Source organism: Lactuca serriola, chromosome 4, assembly GCF_051521515.1.
Source record: "Lactuca serriola cultivar US96UC23 chromosome 4, Lser_US96UC23_V15, whole genome shotgun sequence".
Classification (NCBI taxonomy): domain Eukaryota; kingdom Viridiplantae; phylum Streptophyta; class Magnoliopsida; order Asterales; family Asteraceae; genus Lactuca; species Lactuca serriola.
In genome coordinates, this window is record NC_136411.1 from 373334257 (window position 1) to 373353199 (window position 18943).

Genomic DNA, 18943 nt, shown 5'->3' on the forward strand with positions numbered 1-18943 from the left:
TAGCAGGTATAAAAGTGAATACCTCCTTAAAGTGGTTATATTTTTTTGGTGTGATGGAATGGAAACAGGAAAAGGAATGGAATGGTCTATTATCACTATTATTGTGGCTTTTTTTTAATGTTGATTGACTAAAGTGAAAAATACAAATATTTTTTTCCGTCACCAAGCAAGGGGCAAAAATGTCATTTTTACAAATATATTGGCTATTTAACACATTTCATCCATATTTACCTAAATGTGTCTTCTCATACGTCAATCTACTTCCAATTCAAAAAAAACATATAAATAATCTTCATAACTTCAATGATTTCATTAAGGAAATTTACAATTTCCATATTTTGTATTTTGGGCATTGCTGCATATATTTGTAAATTAAAAAATTTTAGTCGTTATGATTTCTCTCAACCTTATTTCATAGTTTTACACATTTGGTACACAATTGACCTAAATGTGTTATGTCGTTTATGCAATTGAAATTGTGTTTTATTATGTTCATTACCACATTCTTGCACAGATTAATGGAAAATAGGAAGATTAGCATGATAAGTGAGTTGGCTCTTTCACAAGACAACTATACCATTAAGTACGTGTCATTCGTCTGTGGAAACAAACTTCATGGAATCAACAAATTCGTATGATTGGCATGATATTGATGGATGAAATGGTATGCTATAACTTACGTATGTTAACTTACGATTATATGTATTATATGTATGTGTATTATAACTTACATATTTTATATATCATTACATTTTTTGTATGCTTATTACTTAATATTTGATTTTTTATCTTAAAGGGCTCAAAAATTGAATGTAATGTGGACAAACCATTTGCATCGCTTCAAGGAAAATCTTTTAAAGAATATGGTGATTTCTACATTCATAAACCTACATTAGGGTTAAATGAAGTTGCTATAAAGTTTGTTGATGGTCCACACAAACTCTATTTCCAGTATACCACGAAGGTAACTAAATGCACAGATTTTTGCAGGCCACACAATTCTTTTGATTTTGCAGACTTCCAACAACTTAATGATAATGCAATCAACCCGAAAATTTCATTTGGTCAGTGCATTTCCTTTCAACCCATTCCTAATGGATTAAAATATTTAAATTTCATTTTTACACCAAAAAAAACATACTTACATTATTCCTTTTGTATAATATAGATGTTATAGGAAACGTTTTCTGGTGTTTTCCATTGGAACCTGCAAAGGACAAAAAGGACAAACAGGAAAAGAAAATTACCTTCAAAATGAAAGATTTAGAGTGGGTTTCATTTTTTATACCTATAATTATTCTTCTTACGATATATTTTTTTTTACTAATTTTCATCATTTTTTACAGAGGACGCGAAGTTTTTGTTACTCTATGGGGAAGGTATGCTGACGAAATTAATGCATATGTCTCTAAGCATACTGGTCATTTTGTTTTGCTTATTCAATGTGCTAAGTTGAAGCTTATCCGAGGTACTTCCTTATTAAATTATTAATTTGTAATATTTATATTAATAACAAATCTATGATATGAATTTGTATACATGCGAAAAATTATTAAATTTCGTTTTCAGATCGTTCTTATGTCAATAACACCTACATGGCCACAAAACTTTATATTGAAGATGACATTGAGGAGATAACCACATTCAAAAAAAGGTTATATGAAATTTCTACATGATTCTCATTACGTTTTAATGTTTTAATAATATAGAGTTATACTATCTAACATTAATTAACTTGATTAGTTTACAAGAAAAAAAAAAGCTCTTTCACTTCTTCAGTTTCATGTAACTCGGGATCATCCATCATGTATTCACTACATGATGACTTTATTCAAAAAAACTCTTTTCATCAAATATCCGCTATTCACGAATTGGACAAGGTAGATGAATTATCGTATTTTTTATTTACTTAATTCAATACTTTAATCTTTACTACACCTAAATACACCTACTATCATAGGGAGGTTGTGCAGTAATTCTTGGCACAATAAAGATGTTTGAAGATAAACGGAATTGGTATTATAATGCTTGCAAAAATTGCAAGTCAAAGGTTGAAATAGTTAAGGTTCCAGATGAGACAGTGAGTGACTTAGACCATTTACAAGAGAAAGAGATTATGGTGTGTACGAATTAAAAGTGCAAGGACAAAGTTGTTACTGCTCAACCAAGGTGTGTAATAAATATTAACTTAGTATATTATTCTTCATTATTATTATATTTAATTTACACTTTTTAATTTTTTATGTGTTTTTTTAGTTTTATGATCAAAGTCCGAGTTCAAGGTTTAGTTGGTGTTGTCAGTCTTACGATCTTTGATCGTGAAGTCAGAAATATTCTGAAATTATCTGCTGCTGATTTATTATCAAAATATGAAAGGGTATATCTTTCTTATACGCAATACCATTTTGCTAAATACAACTTAACTTTCACACATTAATTTAATAGTTATTATCTATTAATATTTTTTTGTAGTTCGGCAATACAAGTGGCCTATTGAGTTGAATTCCATGATCGACAAAAAATTGGCTTTCAAGATTGTTGTCAAAACATATAATTCTTCAAGATTTGGTCGTTCTTACAACATTTCCAAAATAACGGATAATGTTGATATTATTTCTGCTTTGGAGAAGATTGAGAAAAGAGTAGGATAGAACAGGTAAAAATACACCAACTTAATAAATTTAAAACAAACATACTTTGGAAATACTATTTTCTAGATTTCTTAACCCAACATACTATTTTATTTTATCCATAATTTTATAGGACATGGATACTAAATCTGTTAATATAATTGGCTTAGAATTTGCATCTCAAGAAACAGTTGGTTGTAAGGTAAACTACAATACAACATCATTTACTCTTATACATGTTATCATTTATATTACTAAATCAATATTATTTCTTTGTTAATTTAAGGATGTTACTTCCCACACTGCTGATAATACTCCTATGTCGAATATTCCCTCTGGCATCTCAAGAAACAGTTGGTTGTAAGGTAAACTACAATACAACATCATTTACTCTTATACATGTTATCCTTTATATTACTAAATCAATATTATTTCTTTTTTAATTTAAGGATGCTACTTCCCACACTGCTGATAATACTCCTATGTTGAATATTCCCTCTGGCATTTGTACAAGTCCATCATCAAGAACAACCAACAACCTCAATTCACCACCTACAAGTGTCAAACGTAAACTTGTAGATGTTTACGATCTTGATGATGACGTTTATGAATCAACAACCAAACCTAATGCACCCCGTATTGGAGATGAAAAAGTTGGTGGAACAACAAAATTGTTGATTCCTAAAGTTGAAAAGTGATCGTGTTTATGAAGACAAAAACTTCAATCTTTCTTTGCTACTCTATGCTATTTTCTGAACCATTTTTTTTAATGTTTCCTTACTTTTACTGTGATTTTGTTTGAGATTTTAATATTTAGTGTTTGGTACACTATGGATATTCATTCGTGTTGGGTTTTACTTTTTCTTTTATTATATGCAATTTGGATTTGATTCTTTATGCAATAACTATATTGCACTTTATATTTGGACATTACATTCATATTTTATTTGTATAAATATTCTTCATCACTCCATTGCTTTCAATACACGTAGCAGGTAAGAAAGTGAATACCTCCTTAAAATCTTGATAACTTCACTACTGTTATATGTGTTTTCCTATTTATTTAAAAGTGGTTATATTTTTTTGGTGTGATGGAATGGAAACAGGAAAAGGAATGGAATGGTCTATTATCACTATTATTTTGGCTTTTTTTTAATGTTGATTGATTAAAGTGAAAAATACAAATACTTTTTTATGTCCCCAACTCTTTATGATTTCTGTATGAGCAAGGGGCAAAAACGTCATTTTTACAAACCTGTTGGCTATTTAACACAAAATTGTTGATTCCTAAAGGTGAAAATTGATCATATTTATCAAGACAAAAACTTCAATCTTTGTTTGCTAATCTATGCTATTTTCTGAGCCATTTTTTTTAAATATTTCCTTACTTTTACTGTGATTTTGTTTGGGATTTTAATATTTTGTGTTCGGTGCACTATGAATATTCATTAGTGTTAGGTTTTACTTTTTCTTTTATTATAAGCAATTTGGATTTGATTCTTTATGCAATAATTATATTTCACTTTATATTTGGACATTACATTCATATTTTCTTCATAATCGTCTTTTATATTTCAGTCAATCAAGGTATTTTTATGTGTAGTCTCTTTCACATCCTGCAACAAAATTTAACCGGTCATCCGAATACAAAGTTTTTTTAACTCTTATTATTGGAATGTAGTCTCTTTCACATCAAGGTATTGCACTTTACTTTTTCTTTTATTATAAGCAATTTGGATTTGATTCTTTACGTTTTTTTTAAAGAATTTTTAATATTTTTTTTATGGGATCCTTATTTACGTTTGTTTTTAAATTGATTTTAGAATGTAAGAAAATAGTGCCTAATATGCAGGAATTACTATTAGAATGACATAGAGCATTTATAATCAGGAACAAATTTGGTCAATCTCTTTCAAAATCATGCTAACTTAGGAAAGGTTTCAAAGATATGTTCATTGACAGCTAATATTTTGGAATACTGTATAATTTCAAACTAAACTTTGATATCCTTTCCAAAAATCATTTTTATAAGTTACATACTATGAATAACTCAATTCAAATTCATCTGTTATCACTGTTTCTTGAAATATTGAGTTTATAGCCTCGTGTTCCAAAGTTTTGCATCATCATAGTGGAAAATCGTCCTTTCAATCAGAATCACAGAGTTCAATCCTTCCGGTAAGTTTATAAAAAAAAATCTACTTTTAACTTGCTTGTTTATCTTTTGTTTCTTCTTGTGTTTTTTTTTAATGTGTGTGTCTTGTTTTTTAACATCAGTTTCTGCTTCTCAATGTGTTAAATAGGAACGATGCAAGATAAAAATATGATTGTGACTTTTGACTTTTCATTCCATGTATCAAAATGTGGTAGATGGTGTGTAACTTTATAAGTGTAAGTTTTGGAGCAACATTTAAACTGTAAGAAACTAAGATGAAGAAGTATTTTTCATGTTGAGTATTGTTGAACTGAAGAGTCAGAATGAACTAAATTGTCTTTTTAGGCCCCTGTTTTCCATCATAAGTCCCTGCTTTCAACATTGGGATTCAAACTTGAAAATGTTTACAGCAGTATAATTTAAAAAAAAAATTAACTGTTATGCATGATTTTTTTCAACTGTGCTGTTTTATGTGTTTTCCTATTTATTTGAAAGTGGTTATATTTGTTTGGTGTGATCGAATGGAAACATGAAAATGAATGGAATGGTCTATTATAACTATATTGTGGGTTTTTTGGTTTTAACGTAGATTAATTAAAGTGAAAAATACAAATACTTTTTTCCAAGGAGAGATCTATTTACATTTGAAGTTTATATAAAATGGAATTTTCATTTTTTTTAATGTAGATTAATTAAAGTGAAAAATACAAATACTTTTTTCTGTCCCCAACTATTTATGATTTCTATATGATCAAGGGGTAAAAACGTCATTTTTACAAATCAGTTCACTATTTTACACATTTGGTGAAAAGTTTACCTAAATGTCTATTTGCATAGCAGGTAAGAAGACAAAACAATCTTAAATAGTTGGGGAATGACCTTGTATCCATTTTACTCATAAGTTTCTAACATCATTTTCACCTCCTCCTTTTTTTGGTTGTTAATCTTTTACTACATTATTAAGGAAATTTACAATTTACAGTTTGTGTATTTATAGGCATTGCTGCAGAACCGAATTTGGTTTTCCGTTTTTCTGTAAAAAAAATGAAAATTCCATTTTATATAAACTTCAAATGTAAATAGATCTCTCCTCGGAAACAATGATTACAATTCTTTCCCCTACAATATGGTAAGCCTGTTGACCTTTGTATGTTTTCATTACAATTGTCGGATCTGTTAATGAACATGGTTTGTAGTAATCTTTATGATCCATCGTTATGCTTCTGAAAATTATAATGATTTATATTGACTCCATATTTGCAATAGAATAAAGTCCATTAAGAATATGCAAATTATAACTTGTTTGTAATAAGAAAAATTAAACATAATAATGTTTGCATAAGGGTATTTTTTTTCATTTTCAATGAACCTTTCTGTATCTTTGTCTTATTAATCTCTTAACCTCTTGTGTTGGATCGTATATTAAACTAGGTCAAAAATCGACATTCTGGGAAGACATTTGAGGGCCTCATCTAAAAAACGGGTTTTCCTTCTCTTTTCATAGTAGATTATTTATAAAATCATTCTTTTATTTGTTATATCAATATGAATATAAATCTTTTTGATGTGAGTATTAATATATATGATTATCTATAAGTTACGTATCTTTTAGAAATAATTTTTCTTTATAAAATTCTTATTTTAGTTGTCATGTTAATATACACTTATTTGTTGGAAGTATTGATTTTTATTAATGTAAAATATACAATACTTAAATATTATCACTTTTTAACTACTACATATTAATTGTATTAATGTCTCAATTTCATACAATATTTTTCATCTCACACTATCCTCTGAATCTTAAATATTATTATGTTTTACCTACACTCTTTGCTACATTGCAATTAATTAAACATTATTATTTTATAAATCCCTTATATATCATTTCTAATTATATCATTAAAATTATTTTTTATATTTTTCTTATTATATGTTAACTTACAATTATTTGTATCTGCATTATAACTTACATATTTTATATTCTTTTACAGTGCTTTCTAATATAACTACCAACATTCAAACACCTTCATCAAGCAAGTTTGTCAATATTGTCGGTAACAATGAAAATGTCAGCCCAACTTTGTCATATGGATATCAGCAAACACGGGTTCAATCTATTTCGAATATTTATATCGGCAGTCCATTGTCAAACAAGGCTAAAGATAAACGAAAAGAAAGGAGATTTTATTTGGATACAAGAAGGTCCAATCACATGTCCACCGTACCAATAGGTATATGATATATATCATCCTACCTAATTAATTTTATCCATATAAACTTATTCTTAATCTTGTAAAAAGATTATATGCTATTATACCTGTTTCTTTATTGTTCCCTACTTAATACATATTTATATCAACTTATCGTTTATTGATAGGTAATATTGGTCGTGATTAAGAACGTTTTCAATTTGTTTCTAATTTTACTACAAGAACTCCGTTGTCCAACATTTCAAATGGTACAAATACATTTATATTCAACTTAATGTTTGTTACTATATATGGTACACATAAAATAAGGGTGTAAACTTTTTTTTTAATTTTATCTATTTACTTTATAAATTTAATTCTAATTGTCATACTTTTATTGTTAATAAATGCACAATATTCTATATTGTCTGGTGACATGAGAGCTACGAATTCATCTTCAGTCATTCGATCTTCTTCCAGCAATTTATCATGCAGAAAACTAAATAAAAAAAGAAAGATTCCAAATATATCTCAGATACCCATTTTGAACCTAACATCAGATGAAGATTTACGTGATCAACAGATCCATCAACAATTAATATCAGGTATTACGAAAGGAAAATAATAATTTTTTTATAATCCCCTTGTATATTTAAATTATTACTCATTGCAACATTAAATTATGGAGAAAGTCTTACAACCGTTTTTATTGAACAGATTACTTGTACCATGGTGACCAGACTTTTGTGTGTACGATGTGTCATGCACAATTATGGACATATGAAGCTCTTAAAGGCAATACTTCTGGAAAGAAAACTTCTTATTCCATGTGTTGTGGTAGTGGAAAAGTTGAGCTTCCTGAATTAAAAGAAGCTCCAACAAATTACCAAAATCTCTTTCGTAATTTTGATCCAAAAGGAAAAAATTTCATGAAGAATATCCGTCGATCCAATTCGATGTTTTCCTTTACTTCAATGGGTGGAAAAGTTGATTCTTCCATTAATAGAGGCAATGCTCCATACGTTTTCAGACTTAGCGGTCAAAATTATCATTGCATGGGAAGTCTTCAACCTACAGATGGATCCAAACCAAAGTTTTCGCAACTATACATATATGATACTGAAAATGAAATAACAAATAGACAACATGCTTTCAGGTATAACTTTATTAATTTTTTTTATAAACCATTGCTTTTATAAGTTTGATATAATTATTACTTGCTAAATTTTACATATAACCGTTGTTGTTAACAGTACACAGAACGAAGGGTGCACATCAACTTCTGATTCTCTTGATATTGAAATCATTAGCTTTTTGAAGGTCATGTTGGATTCAACCAATAAGCTGGTTAAGTGTTATAGAATGGCTAGAGACTGTTTTGATGAAAATCCTCATATAGATCTAAAGTTACGTCTTATAGGAAGAAGGCAACAAGATGGAAGGACATATAACTTACCTACTGCTTCTGAGGTTGCTGGTTTAATTGTTGGTGACATTGGTGATGAAATTGATAATAGAGATATCATCGTAACAACTAAATCAGGAAGTCTACAACGTATAAACGAATTACATCCGGCTTACCTTGGTCTTCAGTACCCACTACTCTTTCCATATGGAGATGATGGATATAGAGTTGACATACCTCACAGAGATGTTGATCATTCAACTAATACCAAACGTCGTTTCTGTACAATGAGAGAATTCTTTGCTTATAGAATTCAAGACAGAGATAATGTTTTTTCATTAATTCTTAATTCAAGAAGGCTTTTTCAACAGTTTCTGGTTGATGCTTATACGATGATTGAAACTTAGAGACTATATTACATACGCAACCAGCAAAAATTTCTTAGATGCAAATCTTATGAAACTTTAAAAAGCATACAAAGTCATGGTAATATTGATATTTCCAACGTTGGAAAACGTGTTATCTTGCCTTCTTCTTTTACGGGTGGTGCACGCTACATGATGCAAAACTATTTAGATGCCATGTCGCTTTGTAAGTGGTTTGGATACCCAGATTTTTTCATAACCGTAACATGCAATCCAAAGTGGCCTGAAATTAAAAGGTTTCTTGCTAACACCACACTTAATCCCGAAGATAGGCCTGATATCCTGTCTAGATTATTCAAAATTAAGTTGGATTCTTTGATTAAAGACTTAAAGAAGAAGAGGTTATTGGGTTCGGTCCAAGCAGGTACCATATATTACAATAATAGTGTTATCAAAATGTGTTTTTCATGTTTTTTTTATGTTTTTTATTATCTTAAAATATTATATTTATTTAAATCTACAGTTGTTTATACGGTGGAGTTTCAAAAGCGTGGTCTGCCTCATGCACATATATGTTTATTCATGCACTCTGATAACAAACTCCCTACTGTTGAACATATTGATCGAGTTATTTCGGCTGAAATTCCAAACAAAGACGATGATCCAGAATTGTACTCACTTGTCAGTGAGTTCATGATGCATGGTCCATGTGGTTCTGATAATCCTAAATGCCCATGCATGAGTGAAAACAAGTGTTCAAAAAACTTCCCGAAGCCATTCTTGGAGAATACTTCCATTGATTCAAATGGTTATCCTATATATAGGAGACGTAATGATGGATCTTTTATAGAAAAGTCGGGTATTAACTTAGACAACAAAAGTGTTGTTCCATATCACAAAACCCTTTTAAAACGATATCAGGCTCACATTAATGTTGATTGGTGCAATCAAGCGGTTTCCATCAAATATTTGTTTAAATATATTAACAAGGGTCCTGATCGGGCTACTGTTGAAGTTGCACAAAACAACAACGGAGGTGATAATGATGATGCTCCAGTTGATGAAATAAAGAATTTCTATGATTGTAGGTATTTGTCTGCATGTGAAGCTTCGTGGCGTATATATGGATTTGATGTTCATTATGATGGGTTTTAGCCATAAGAACATCCTATGTGCTCATGCAAACCCTAATGCTTGGATCTAGGTTTCTCTATTGTACATGCAATTCATCCAAGACTTTAAACCCTAGTTCTAGCATACAATTAATCATATTAACATGTGAAAGGGTTTTAGATCTTACCTTGATTGTTATGTAGCAATAACAATCTCAAATCCTCCTTGTAATGACTTTAGAAAGCTTAGAGTCACAAGTGTCACTCCTCTAATGGCTTACAAACACCAAGAGCAAGAGGATGAAGAATAAGGAGAGAGGAGGCTGCCCAAAACCGTCCAAAACCCTAAGGAGTTCTTTTCCACACATTTTTGGTGCTCTAGGGATCTTTAAATAGTGAGGCTATTAGGGTTATCTAACAAGGAAACCCTAATTTGGATGCTTAGGCCCTAAGCAACCCATAGACTCCTTCCTTAAAGGCCTAGGACGATTTCTAATGGATTTTCCCATAGAATTCGTCCACCCCTCTAATATTTAGTCCATTAGCTCAATATTCAACTATCATACAATTGACAGTTCTAGTCCCTTAAGTTTAATTAATGTCTTTTAGCCACAAAATTAATTCCTAATTAATTATTGACTAATATTAATTAAACAATATTATTTCTCCTTTAATATATTATTCTCATAATATATTAATAAATCATAATTAATCCTTTCTCTCCATAATTCATCCTATCAAGTTGCTTTGGTGAAGGCAACCCAAAAGGACCATGCACCATCGGGTCAAGTACACACCAAAATAGTTATGGACTTAGACACTAATCCAACAGTCTCCCACTTGGATAAGTCTAATAACTATTCTGCGTATGACTTCAGATCCTGATCTGCAATCGTAGCGTTCCACAACCGATGTCAACTCTGATCTTATCAGATACGCGTGTCCTTTAGATAAGGGATCATATATTCCTCCATTCTAGATATCATATAGATATGAGACATGAACTTAATCATTCCCTTTATACTATTTCCCGACTTCCGATTTATGACGACTGACAACAGACTACAATTGATCACATCAAATTAGTCCCGGCTCGGCCAAGCGCTTAGGTGTCATCACTAAATCATCAAGGGGTCCAAAGATATCGCTTTTATCCTACTTTGGATAAAAGGAACGGATAAACTTTGACTCAATTCTCGCTTGCACTCACTTACCGAATCACACACAACAATATGTTTTATAACACCAAGTTACTGGTGCGTTTACATATTATCAGTGTGTAACCGACTCGCAAGATACAACTCACACATCTCGGTTTCAAGAATATAAGATGTTATCGTCTCACCAATCACTCATGATAAAATCCATGAAGTGATCCAAGTGAGCGTGGGTTTAATCCAATGCTCAAATCATATTCATAAGCACTCATGAACGTTGCATCAAACATTTTCTTATGTCTAATACACTTTAGACAATCCACACACCAATTCACGACAGTCTTCATTCATACCTACATCCAACATATGAACGACTGTGGCCCATTCGAATAATTTGATTGTTCTAAACCAATTAAATTCTTCAGGAAGTCAAAACATGCAAAGTGAAACACAAGAATAATACTAATCCCATATGGCCTCAAACCTTTGAGTATAAATAAAACACTTTTTATTTATCACCATATCGATTACTCATTATTTGTTGTTTCGGTTAATCAACTTCTTACTTGAATTATTATTACAACACTTGCCCCATGCTCTTAGCATGCACACAATGTTTACCTATGGTTCTTACTTTGTGAAATAGATCAAATGAATACATTTCCAATCATATTCATTTCATAACTCCCAATCCTTTTCACAAGTGAAAGAATATCAAATTCTTGCCACTTATAGAATATGTTAGATTCTAACATTTTATGCAATGATCCTTTCGTAACGTCATAGCACAAAAATCACAATGACTATTGCCAATGAAATTACAAAGTCCTCTATTTGAGATTGTTACAATACAATTCTATAGACGTGATGTCTCTCACTCAAAGTACATTCCTTTGAACATCCTTTTGCATAAAAATTTCTAATCTAGATAAAGATTCTCAATATCCAACTCCTAATATGGAACCATTTCTATATGACAACTCATTCTTAATATAACCTTTTCTATTCATAATAATGTCGATATGGTCCATCCAATACTATACTTCCAACTACTCACAAGCGACCAATCCTCAGCGAGCTTTGGATCGTCCTTTGATAGTTGTTTAATTATTTTAGTCAAAACCGATTCTTGTCCTTTTCCCCTCTAAATGCGCTAGACATTTGGAAAATTTTAGAATGGTCAAATATTATAGCACTTGCAATCGATCATTTACCCGAAGCGTATGAGACACGATGCATAATGTCTTACATAAAGATCTGATACTTTATCAATCTTCAGCCATAATATTTTATGTGTCACATTCTCACAATCCGATTTATGAAGAGGGATTCCATAATCATAATCGAAATTTGAGAACGCACTAGGTATCCTTGACTAAATTTATTAACATTCCACAACCTAAGCCTTTAGATTTGAAATGAAGCATAATATTCTCTCCCTTAATTATAGCAAAACAACTTTTCAACCCTTGCGACTTTACAAAGTATAACTCTTGTTTTCTTTAATTAATATTGCTAACTTGCAATACTTTCCATAATAATCATACAAGCACAACATTTATGCTCCCACTATCATGATGATTATTATCATATCAGCATAACACTTATTCTCCCACTAGCTTTGACATGTATTCAGAAACCAGCTTAACTTCCAGAAAAAAAAATACCTATTGAATTTCTTAAGTTCATATTTCTAATACCTAATGCTTTGATAATCTTTTATCTAAGCTTCTCAAACTTATACACCTTTGCCTTAGATAGCTCATATGTGTGTCTAAACAATTCAGACTAATTGCCAAATCTCACTATTCGAATCATGGAAAGGGATACCGTAACCATAATCGAATTCGAGAATCCAATTTTCACAATTACTATGTCACACCCCGAAACCGAAGGCGGAAATGTTCCGGGGCAGAGGACGTCATGAATATCGCAACCAATGTACATAGTAAGCAAAGTAAACAACCATTACATTACATATTAAAATTTACATTTGTTCAAAAGTAAAGTTGTATAGTGTTATACATATGTATATATAAACAAAAGCAAGGCGTGTCTTCGATGCACTCCGTCTTCGGCAAAAGGATCATCGGGTACCTGTCTAATGCGAACCTGAGAATACAAGCAGTTTGAAAATCAGCATAAAGCTGGTGAGTTCATAAGCGGTTTTGTTTTTTGAAAATGTACGAGTTTCCTTTTAGTTTCTGAAAATGTTACGACCCAAGAAAATCCCATATTTTCTTAAAAGTAATGTTTGGTTAACTGATATATTGTACGGTTCTGATTATGTTCAATTGTTATTCTAGGAAAATCCTATATTTACCTAAAGTGTTTATGAAGTGTTATCGAACCAGAAAGTAACGTACAAGTATCAACCATACTTAAAGTGTGTGTGTGCGAAGTTTCCTGAAAGTTTGGTTACCTTTAAGTGTACATTAGTTTTAAGACGTATATAAAACTAATAAATAAGTATAAAGTTTTCATAATCTTCATTGCGAGTTCCATAACCATACTACAGACTAGATTTGACTCGAGATGGGGCCAATATCTTCTATGACTTTTGTCACCCTTGAACCTTTCGGTTCGGCTGTAGCTAGCAGCCAGGTGCGGGATAGTCAGTCCCGTATAGATCTATACACTCAAGTCACGCTCTCCTCTTTCCGGATATTCTGGTTACGGAGATAGTCCTCCACTTTCGTGTCTAAGGGAAGTGTTGCAAAGGACGTGTCTCCAATCTTAAGATTCATGAATTTAAAACTGAAAATATCAATACGGAAATCCTGTTCTAGTGGTTCTTTAATCTCGTGTCTAGGGGGAGTACTAACTAGGACCTGACTAAGTTCCAATGATACATGTCCCTCACATTCGTGTCTAGGGGGTGTTTTATTAAGGACAATACAAAAGTTCTATTTATCATCCTTCACTCGCGTATCTCTGTGGAGTGTTACCGAGGACAAAACAATATATTAAGTTTCCTGTTCAAAGTTTAAAGGTTATGTTTTTAACTATTATAATGTGGAAAACCATTTGTGAAAATATAAAATACGACAATTTATAACGTTTGTCACAAATTATATGATAATGTGATCTACAAGTTCTAACGGTTATCTGCTATGACTTGTCAGTGTTAAAAACATATATAATATGAAACACAACACATATAAAATAAGTTTTGATTACAAGTATTACTTTTACTTTGCTTGTATTCCCCCCTGAAAACAGTGAAAACATTGAAAAAGGGTAGGGGTATGAACTCACCAGACTAGAAAACGCGACGATTTGAATGCTAAGCGTTGGTTCGGGGCTTGATTACACGCGAGGTTCCTATGTAATACGAAATAATATCCAAAGGTATCTAGTTAGACTTTAAAACACTAATTAGATATGATAATACACTCCAATGAGCGAAAACACTTCAAATCAAGTGTTTGGAGTGACCCAGATGACATTTACGGACGTGTATGGCTTGGATAACGAATTTGGACTTCAAGAGTAAACTCCTTAGGGAGTTTACAGCCCTAAGACCATAACCATATGAGTTCATGGCCGTGAACTCATGAATGTGAGGTTTTATGGTGCCAAATGGTAAGATAACACTTGAGAAATGTTGGGATGAATTTATCTAAGGCTTAGGAATGAATTAAATCACCAATAACACCATCAAAGGGAGTTTACGGCCCTAAACATGGAGTTTACGGCCGTAAGCTCCTATACCCCTCTTATATTGATGATTTGGTGGCTTTAGATCAATCACATGTGATTCAAACTAATTTTACAAGCCTTAGAATGAAGTTTGGGCATCATTTGACTTGTCTTAATGAGTTTACGGCCCTGGAACCAATCCTTGGGGGGTTATGGCCATAAACTCTCAAATGAAGGGTTTTTATTATGTTTAAGGTCCCCAAATTGATTTTGGTTGGTTCTAGGATTTATTCCAAGGCTAATGGTGTGTTTAAATGGCTTTTAAACACTTGGTTTTGAGTTTACTCTCCATGAATGATGAGTTTACGGCCCAAGCTTGTTCTTGGGCAGTAAACTCATGTTTACTCCTCAAAAACCATGTTTAAGGTGTTCTAAGTCCGAATTGGTAAGCCATTAAGTCATATCTAAGTCCCAAAGTTGGTTTGGAAGGGTTTAAAGGCTCAAAAACCCCTTATATTTGTGTTTACAGCCCAAGCATGTTCCAGGGCCGTAAACACATGAAAATGGTCCTTTTCCAAAGATTAATCATGAAATTGAAGGCTAATGGTGCTATAATATGAGTTAGGGAAGTTACCTTGATGGATTTGAGCCTTAAATTGATGTTTTTGGACCTAGTTCTTTGGTTTGAGGAGAGAGGTTAGAGAGAGAGTAATGAGAGAAAGAGAGAGAGAGAGAGAGAGAGAGAGAGAGAGAGAGAAAACGCTTCAAATGGAAGCTTAAACCTCTTTAAATAGGTTCTAAGTTTTGGACACGGAGAAATTCTACCCGATACCGGCGTTAAACGGGGCTTTTGGTCGCACCCGATTAAGATGCCATAACCCGATATGGTCGAAACTAAACATTTTCTAAGTAATAGTTTGGGATGTTTTGATGAGTTTCTAACGTGTTTGGATGTCAATTAAGTCATAATAAAAGTCTCCAAAATAATGACTTAATTTATAACTTAAACGGAAACAATTCGAAAAAGACGAATTTTATGGACGGAAGCGGGTTGCGGCGGTGGGGCAAACTTCGGGTTGTCACATACTATCTTCTTAAAATCTCTCTTAGTGAAAGCATTTCCTCACAGTCATTTTCATGAAGGAGGGAATCTTATGACACTTATATTTGAATGGTGTATGTGTTCCTATCCATGTGAATTTGTTAAAACCAAAGTTTGCGACAAATCCAAACTCATATGGACCAAACTTTCTCAATCTTAATTTCTTGCCTTATGGTAACACGAGTGCCCACCATGTCTTCCAAGTAGTTAAGCAGCTCACCCTTTCTTATCAATGTACTTTTCATTGATCAAGGTCCTTGCCTTTTATGCATTCAAATGAGAACTCATAGAACTCACATGCATAAGTAACTCAACTGGAACGACACAGAAACAAGATAGTGTCAACACGATAGGTTGTAAACCTCAAGTCGTGTGCTAGTGATGTTCGATAAGGTTTATTCTTGATTTATTCTTGAAACCTTTCAAGACCATTAAGACTCCCACTGACTCCTTTGATGGGTTTTAGCCATAAGAACTTTCCTATGTGCGCATGCAAAACCCTATTGCTCGGATCTAGGCTTTCTAATAAACATGCTTTGAATCCAAGACTTCTAATTACTAATTAATTTAAATAACAACATTGAAATAGATCTAGAATCATACCTTTGAGTTCCTTGTTGATCTTGAGGTCTTGGAGCTTCTAGAGTCACAAATGTCACTCCTCTAATGGCTTACAAACACCAAAGCAAGGAGGATGATTTGGGAGAGAGGATAGAGGAGGAATTTCGACCAGAGGTTCCTTTCTTTTGGTCAAGTGTTGAATTCCATCAGCCATGGGGTCTATTTATACTTGTAGACTCCTTAAGGATTACAGATAAGTCCCTATCAGATAATCTTCTCTTAAGGCTATCCAAATCCATTCCTAGATAACTCTAATGGAAGATTTTAGCTATCCTAATCCTCTTAGAATCCGTCCATAGTATATCCAAATGGATTTACAGTCTAAAGCTTAACTATCAAACAATTGACAGTTTATACCCCTTTATTTAATTAATCTCTTTAAGTCACCAAATTAATTCTAATTAATTCTATGACTTATATTAATCAAATAACAAATATATTATTCATTATATTATTCTCATAATATATTAATAATATTTATTCTCTCTTAATAAATCATCTTATCAAGTTGCTATGGTGAAGGCAACCCAAAAGGACCATGCACAACCGGATATAGTTACAGCCTTAGACACTATTCCAACAGTCTCCCACTTGGATAAGTCTAGTAACTATACAAGTACAATTCGGTTTGCAATCGTAGCTCTCAAAGACGCTGTCAACTCTGATCTAATCAATCTTGTCCTTAAGATAAGGGAACGTACAGTCCTCTGTTAGATATCATGCTGACAATCCTATGGAATGGTTAGTCAAGCATTTAGGTTTCTCGATCTCTGATTTATTTGACATAGAACTTAATCGAACACATCAATTCAGTTCTGACCGGGCCCAGCACATAAGTCAAAATCAAATCATCGAGCGGCCGAGATATCGCTTTTACCTTCTTAGATAAAAGTTACAGATAAACTTCGACTTATATGCATTTACTTATTCATTAACCAACTATACACAACAATACGTTTTATAACATCAAGTTACTGATGCGTTTTCGTATTATCAATGTACAATTAATTAACAAATAATAAACCATATATCTAGGTTTTAAGACTATATGATATTATCGTCTTGCGATCACCTTTTATATCGTATTCCATAAGGTGATTCCAGCAAGCGCGGGTTTATTCCAATGCTCAAAACTAGTTCATAAGCACTCATGAACGCTGCAACAATCCTTTGCTATGTCTAACACCATTTAGACATTCTACACACCAATTCATGACAATCTTCTTTCATATCTACTTCCAACATATGAACGATTGTGGACAATTTGAACAATTCTATTATTCCTAATAATTTCAATTATTCTGGAAGTCAAAACATGCAAAGTGAAACAATAGCTAAACAATTAACATAAGATAGTAACATTACTCATAAATAAAACTCCTTTATTTAATCATCAAATGTCAATTACATTTATCTATTACACGTTTCTAATACTATCTAATCTATACTAATATCATCCTTCAGCCCAATACTCCTAGCATGCTGTAAGTGCTTAACCCTACTCAGTCCCTTCGTAAGCGGATCTGCTGGGTTATCTTCTGATGATATCCTCTTCACTACGAGTTGTCCTTCTTCTACACGATGTCTGATGAAGTGATATTTTCTGTCGATATGTCTTGATCTACCATGATCCCTCGGTTCCTTGGTCAAGGCAACCGCTCCTTCGTTATCACAGAAAATCTCCATAGGCTCCTTTATGGCAGGTACAACTCCAAGATCACCGATGAAGTTCTTTAGCCATATTGCCTCCTTCGACGCTTCGCTCGCTGCAATGTACTCTGATTCGCACGTTGAATCAGCTACAGTTTCCTGCTTGGAACTCTTCCATGTCACTGCTCCTCCATTTAGGGTAAAGACCCAGCCCGACTGCGAACGGTAGTTGTCCCTGTCGGTCTGAAAACTGGCGTCACTATACCCTCGCACCTTCAAGTCATCACTCCCTCCGAGGACTAAGAACCATTCCTTCGTCCTCCGAAGGTACTTAAGGATGTTTTTCACCGCAATCCAATGTGCTTTGCCAGGATTCCCTTGATATCTGCTAACCATGCTCAAAGCGAAGGCTACATCAGGGCGAGTACAAGTCATAGCGTACATGATTGAGCCAACTGCGGAAGCGTATGGTACTCGGCTCATTTCTGCTATCTCAGCTTCGGTACTCGGACTTTGAGTCTTACTCAATTTGGCATTACTTTGTATCGGTAGTTCTCCCTTCTTTGAGTTTTCCATACTAAAACGTTTTAGTACTTTCTCTAAGTAAGTATTCTGACTAAGTCCAATTAGTCTCTTACTTCTTTCTCTTACTATCCTTATTCCCAAGATGTAAGAAGCCTCTCCGAGGTCCTTCATAGCGAAGCACTTCCCGAGCCAGGACTTTACCTCCTGCAGAGTCGGGATGTCGTTTCCTATGAGTAATATGTCATCGACATATAGAACGAGGAAGCTTACTATACTCCCACTGGCTTTGACATATACACAAGATTCGTCTTCGCTTCGTACAAATCCAAACTCTTTGACTTTCTCATCGAAACAAAGATTCCATCTGCGAGATGCTTGCTTAAGTCC

At 32.8% G+C, this 18943-nt stretch overlaps 2 protein-coding genes across 2 annotated transcripts; both read left to right on the forward strand.

Annotated features, from left to right (window-relative positions):
* The first annotated feature begins 652 nt into the window (after nucleotides 1-652).
* Nucleotides 653-3328, forward strand: LOC145099779 (uncharacterized). The gene is made up of 9 exons (XM_079037286.1): nucleotides 653-664; nucleotides 797-1064; nucleotides 1169-1268; nucleotides 1347-1468; nucleotides 1570-1654; nucleotides 2257-2377; nucleotides 2487-2642; nucleotides 2764-2832; nucleotides 3080-3328. The coding sequence occupies exons 1-9, from the start codon at nucleotides 653-655 to the stop codon at nucleotides 3326-3328; spliced, it is 1182 nt and encodes a 393-aa protein (XP_078893412.1).
* A 2278-nt stretch (nucleotides 3329-5606) lies between these two features.
* LOC145099780 (uncharacterized) lies at nucleotides 5607-9902 on the forward strand. Its single transcript, XM_079037287.1, has 8 exons — nucleotides 5607-5625; nucleotides 5783-5860; nucleotides 6780-7019; nucleotides 7439-7582; nucleotides 7695-8133; nucleotides 8231-8752; nucleotides 8855-9171; nucleotides 9271-9902. The coding sequence occupies exons 1-8, from the start codon at nucleotides 5607-5609 to the stop codon at nucleotides 9900-9902; spliced, it is 2391 nt and encodes a 796-aa protein (XP_078893413.1).
* The last annotated feature ends 9041 nt before the right edge of the window (nucleotides 9903-18943 follow it).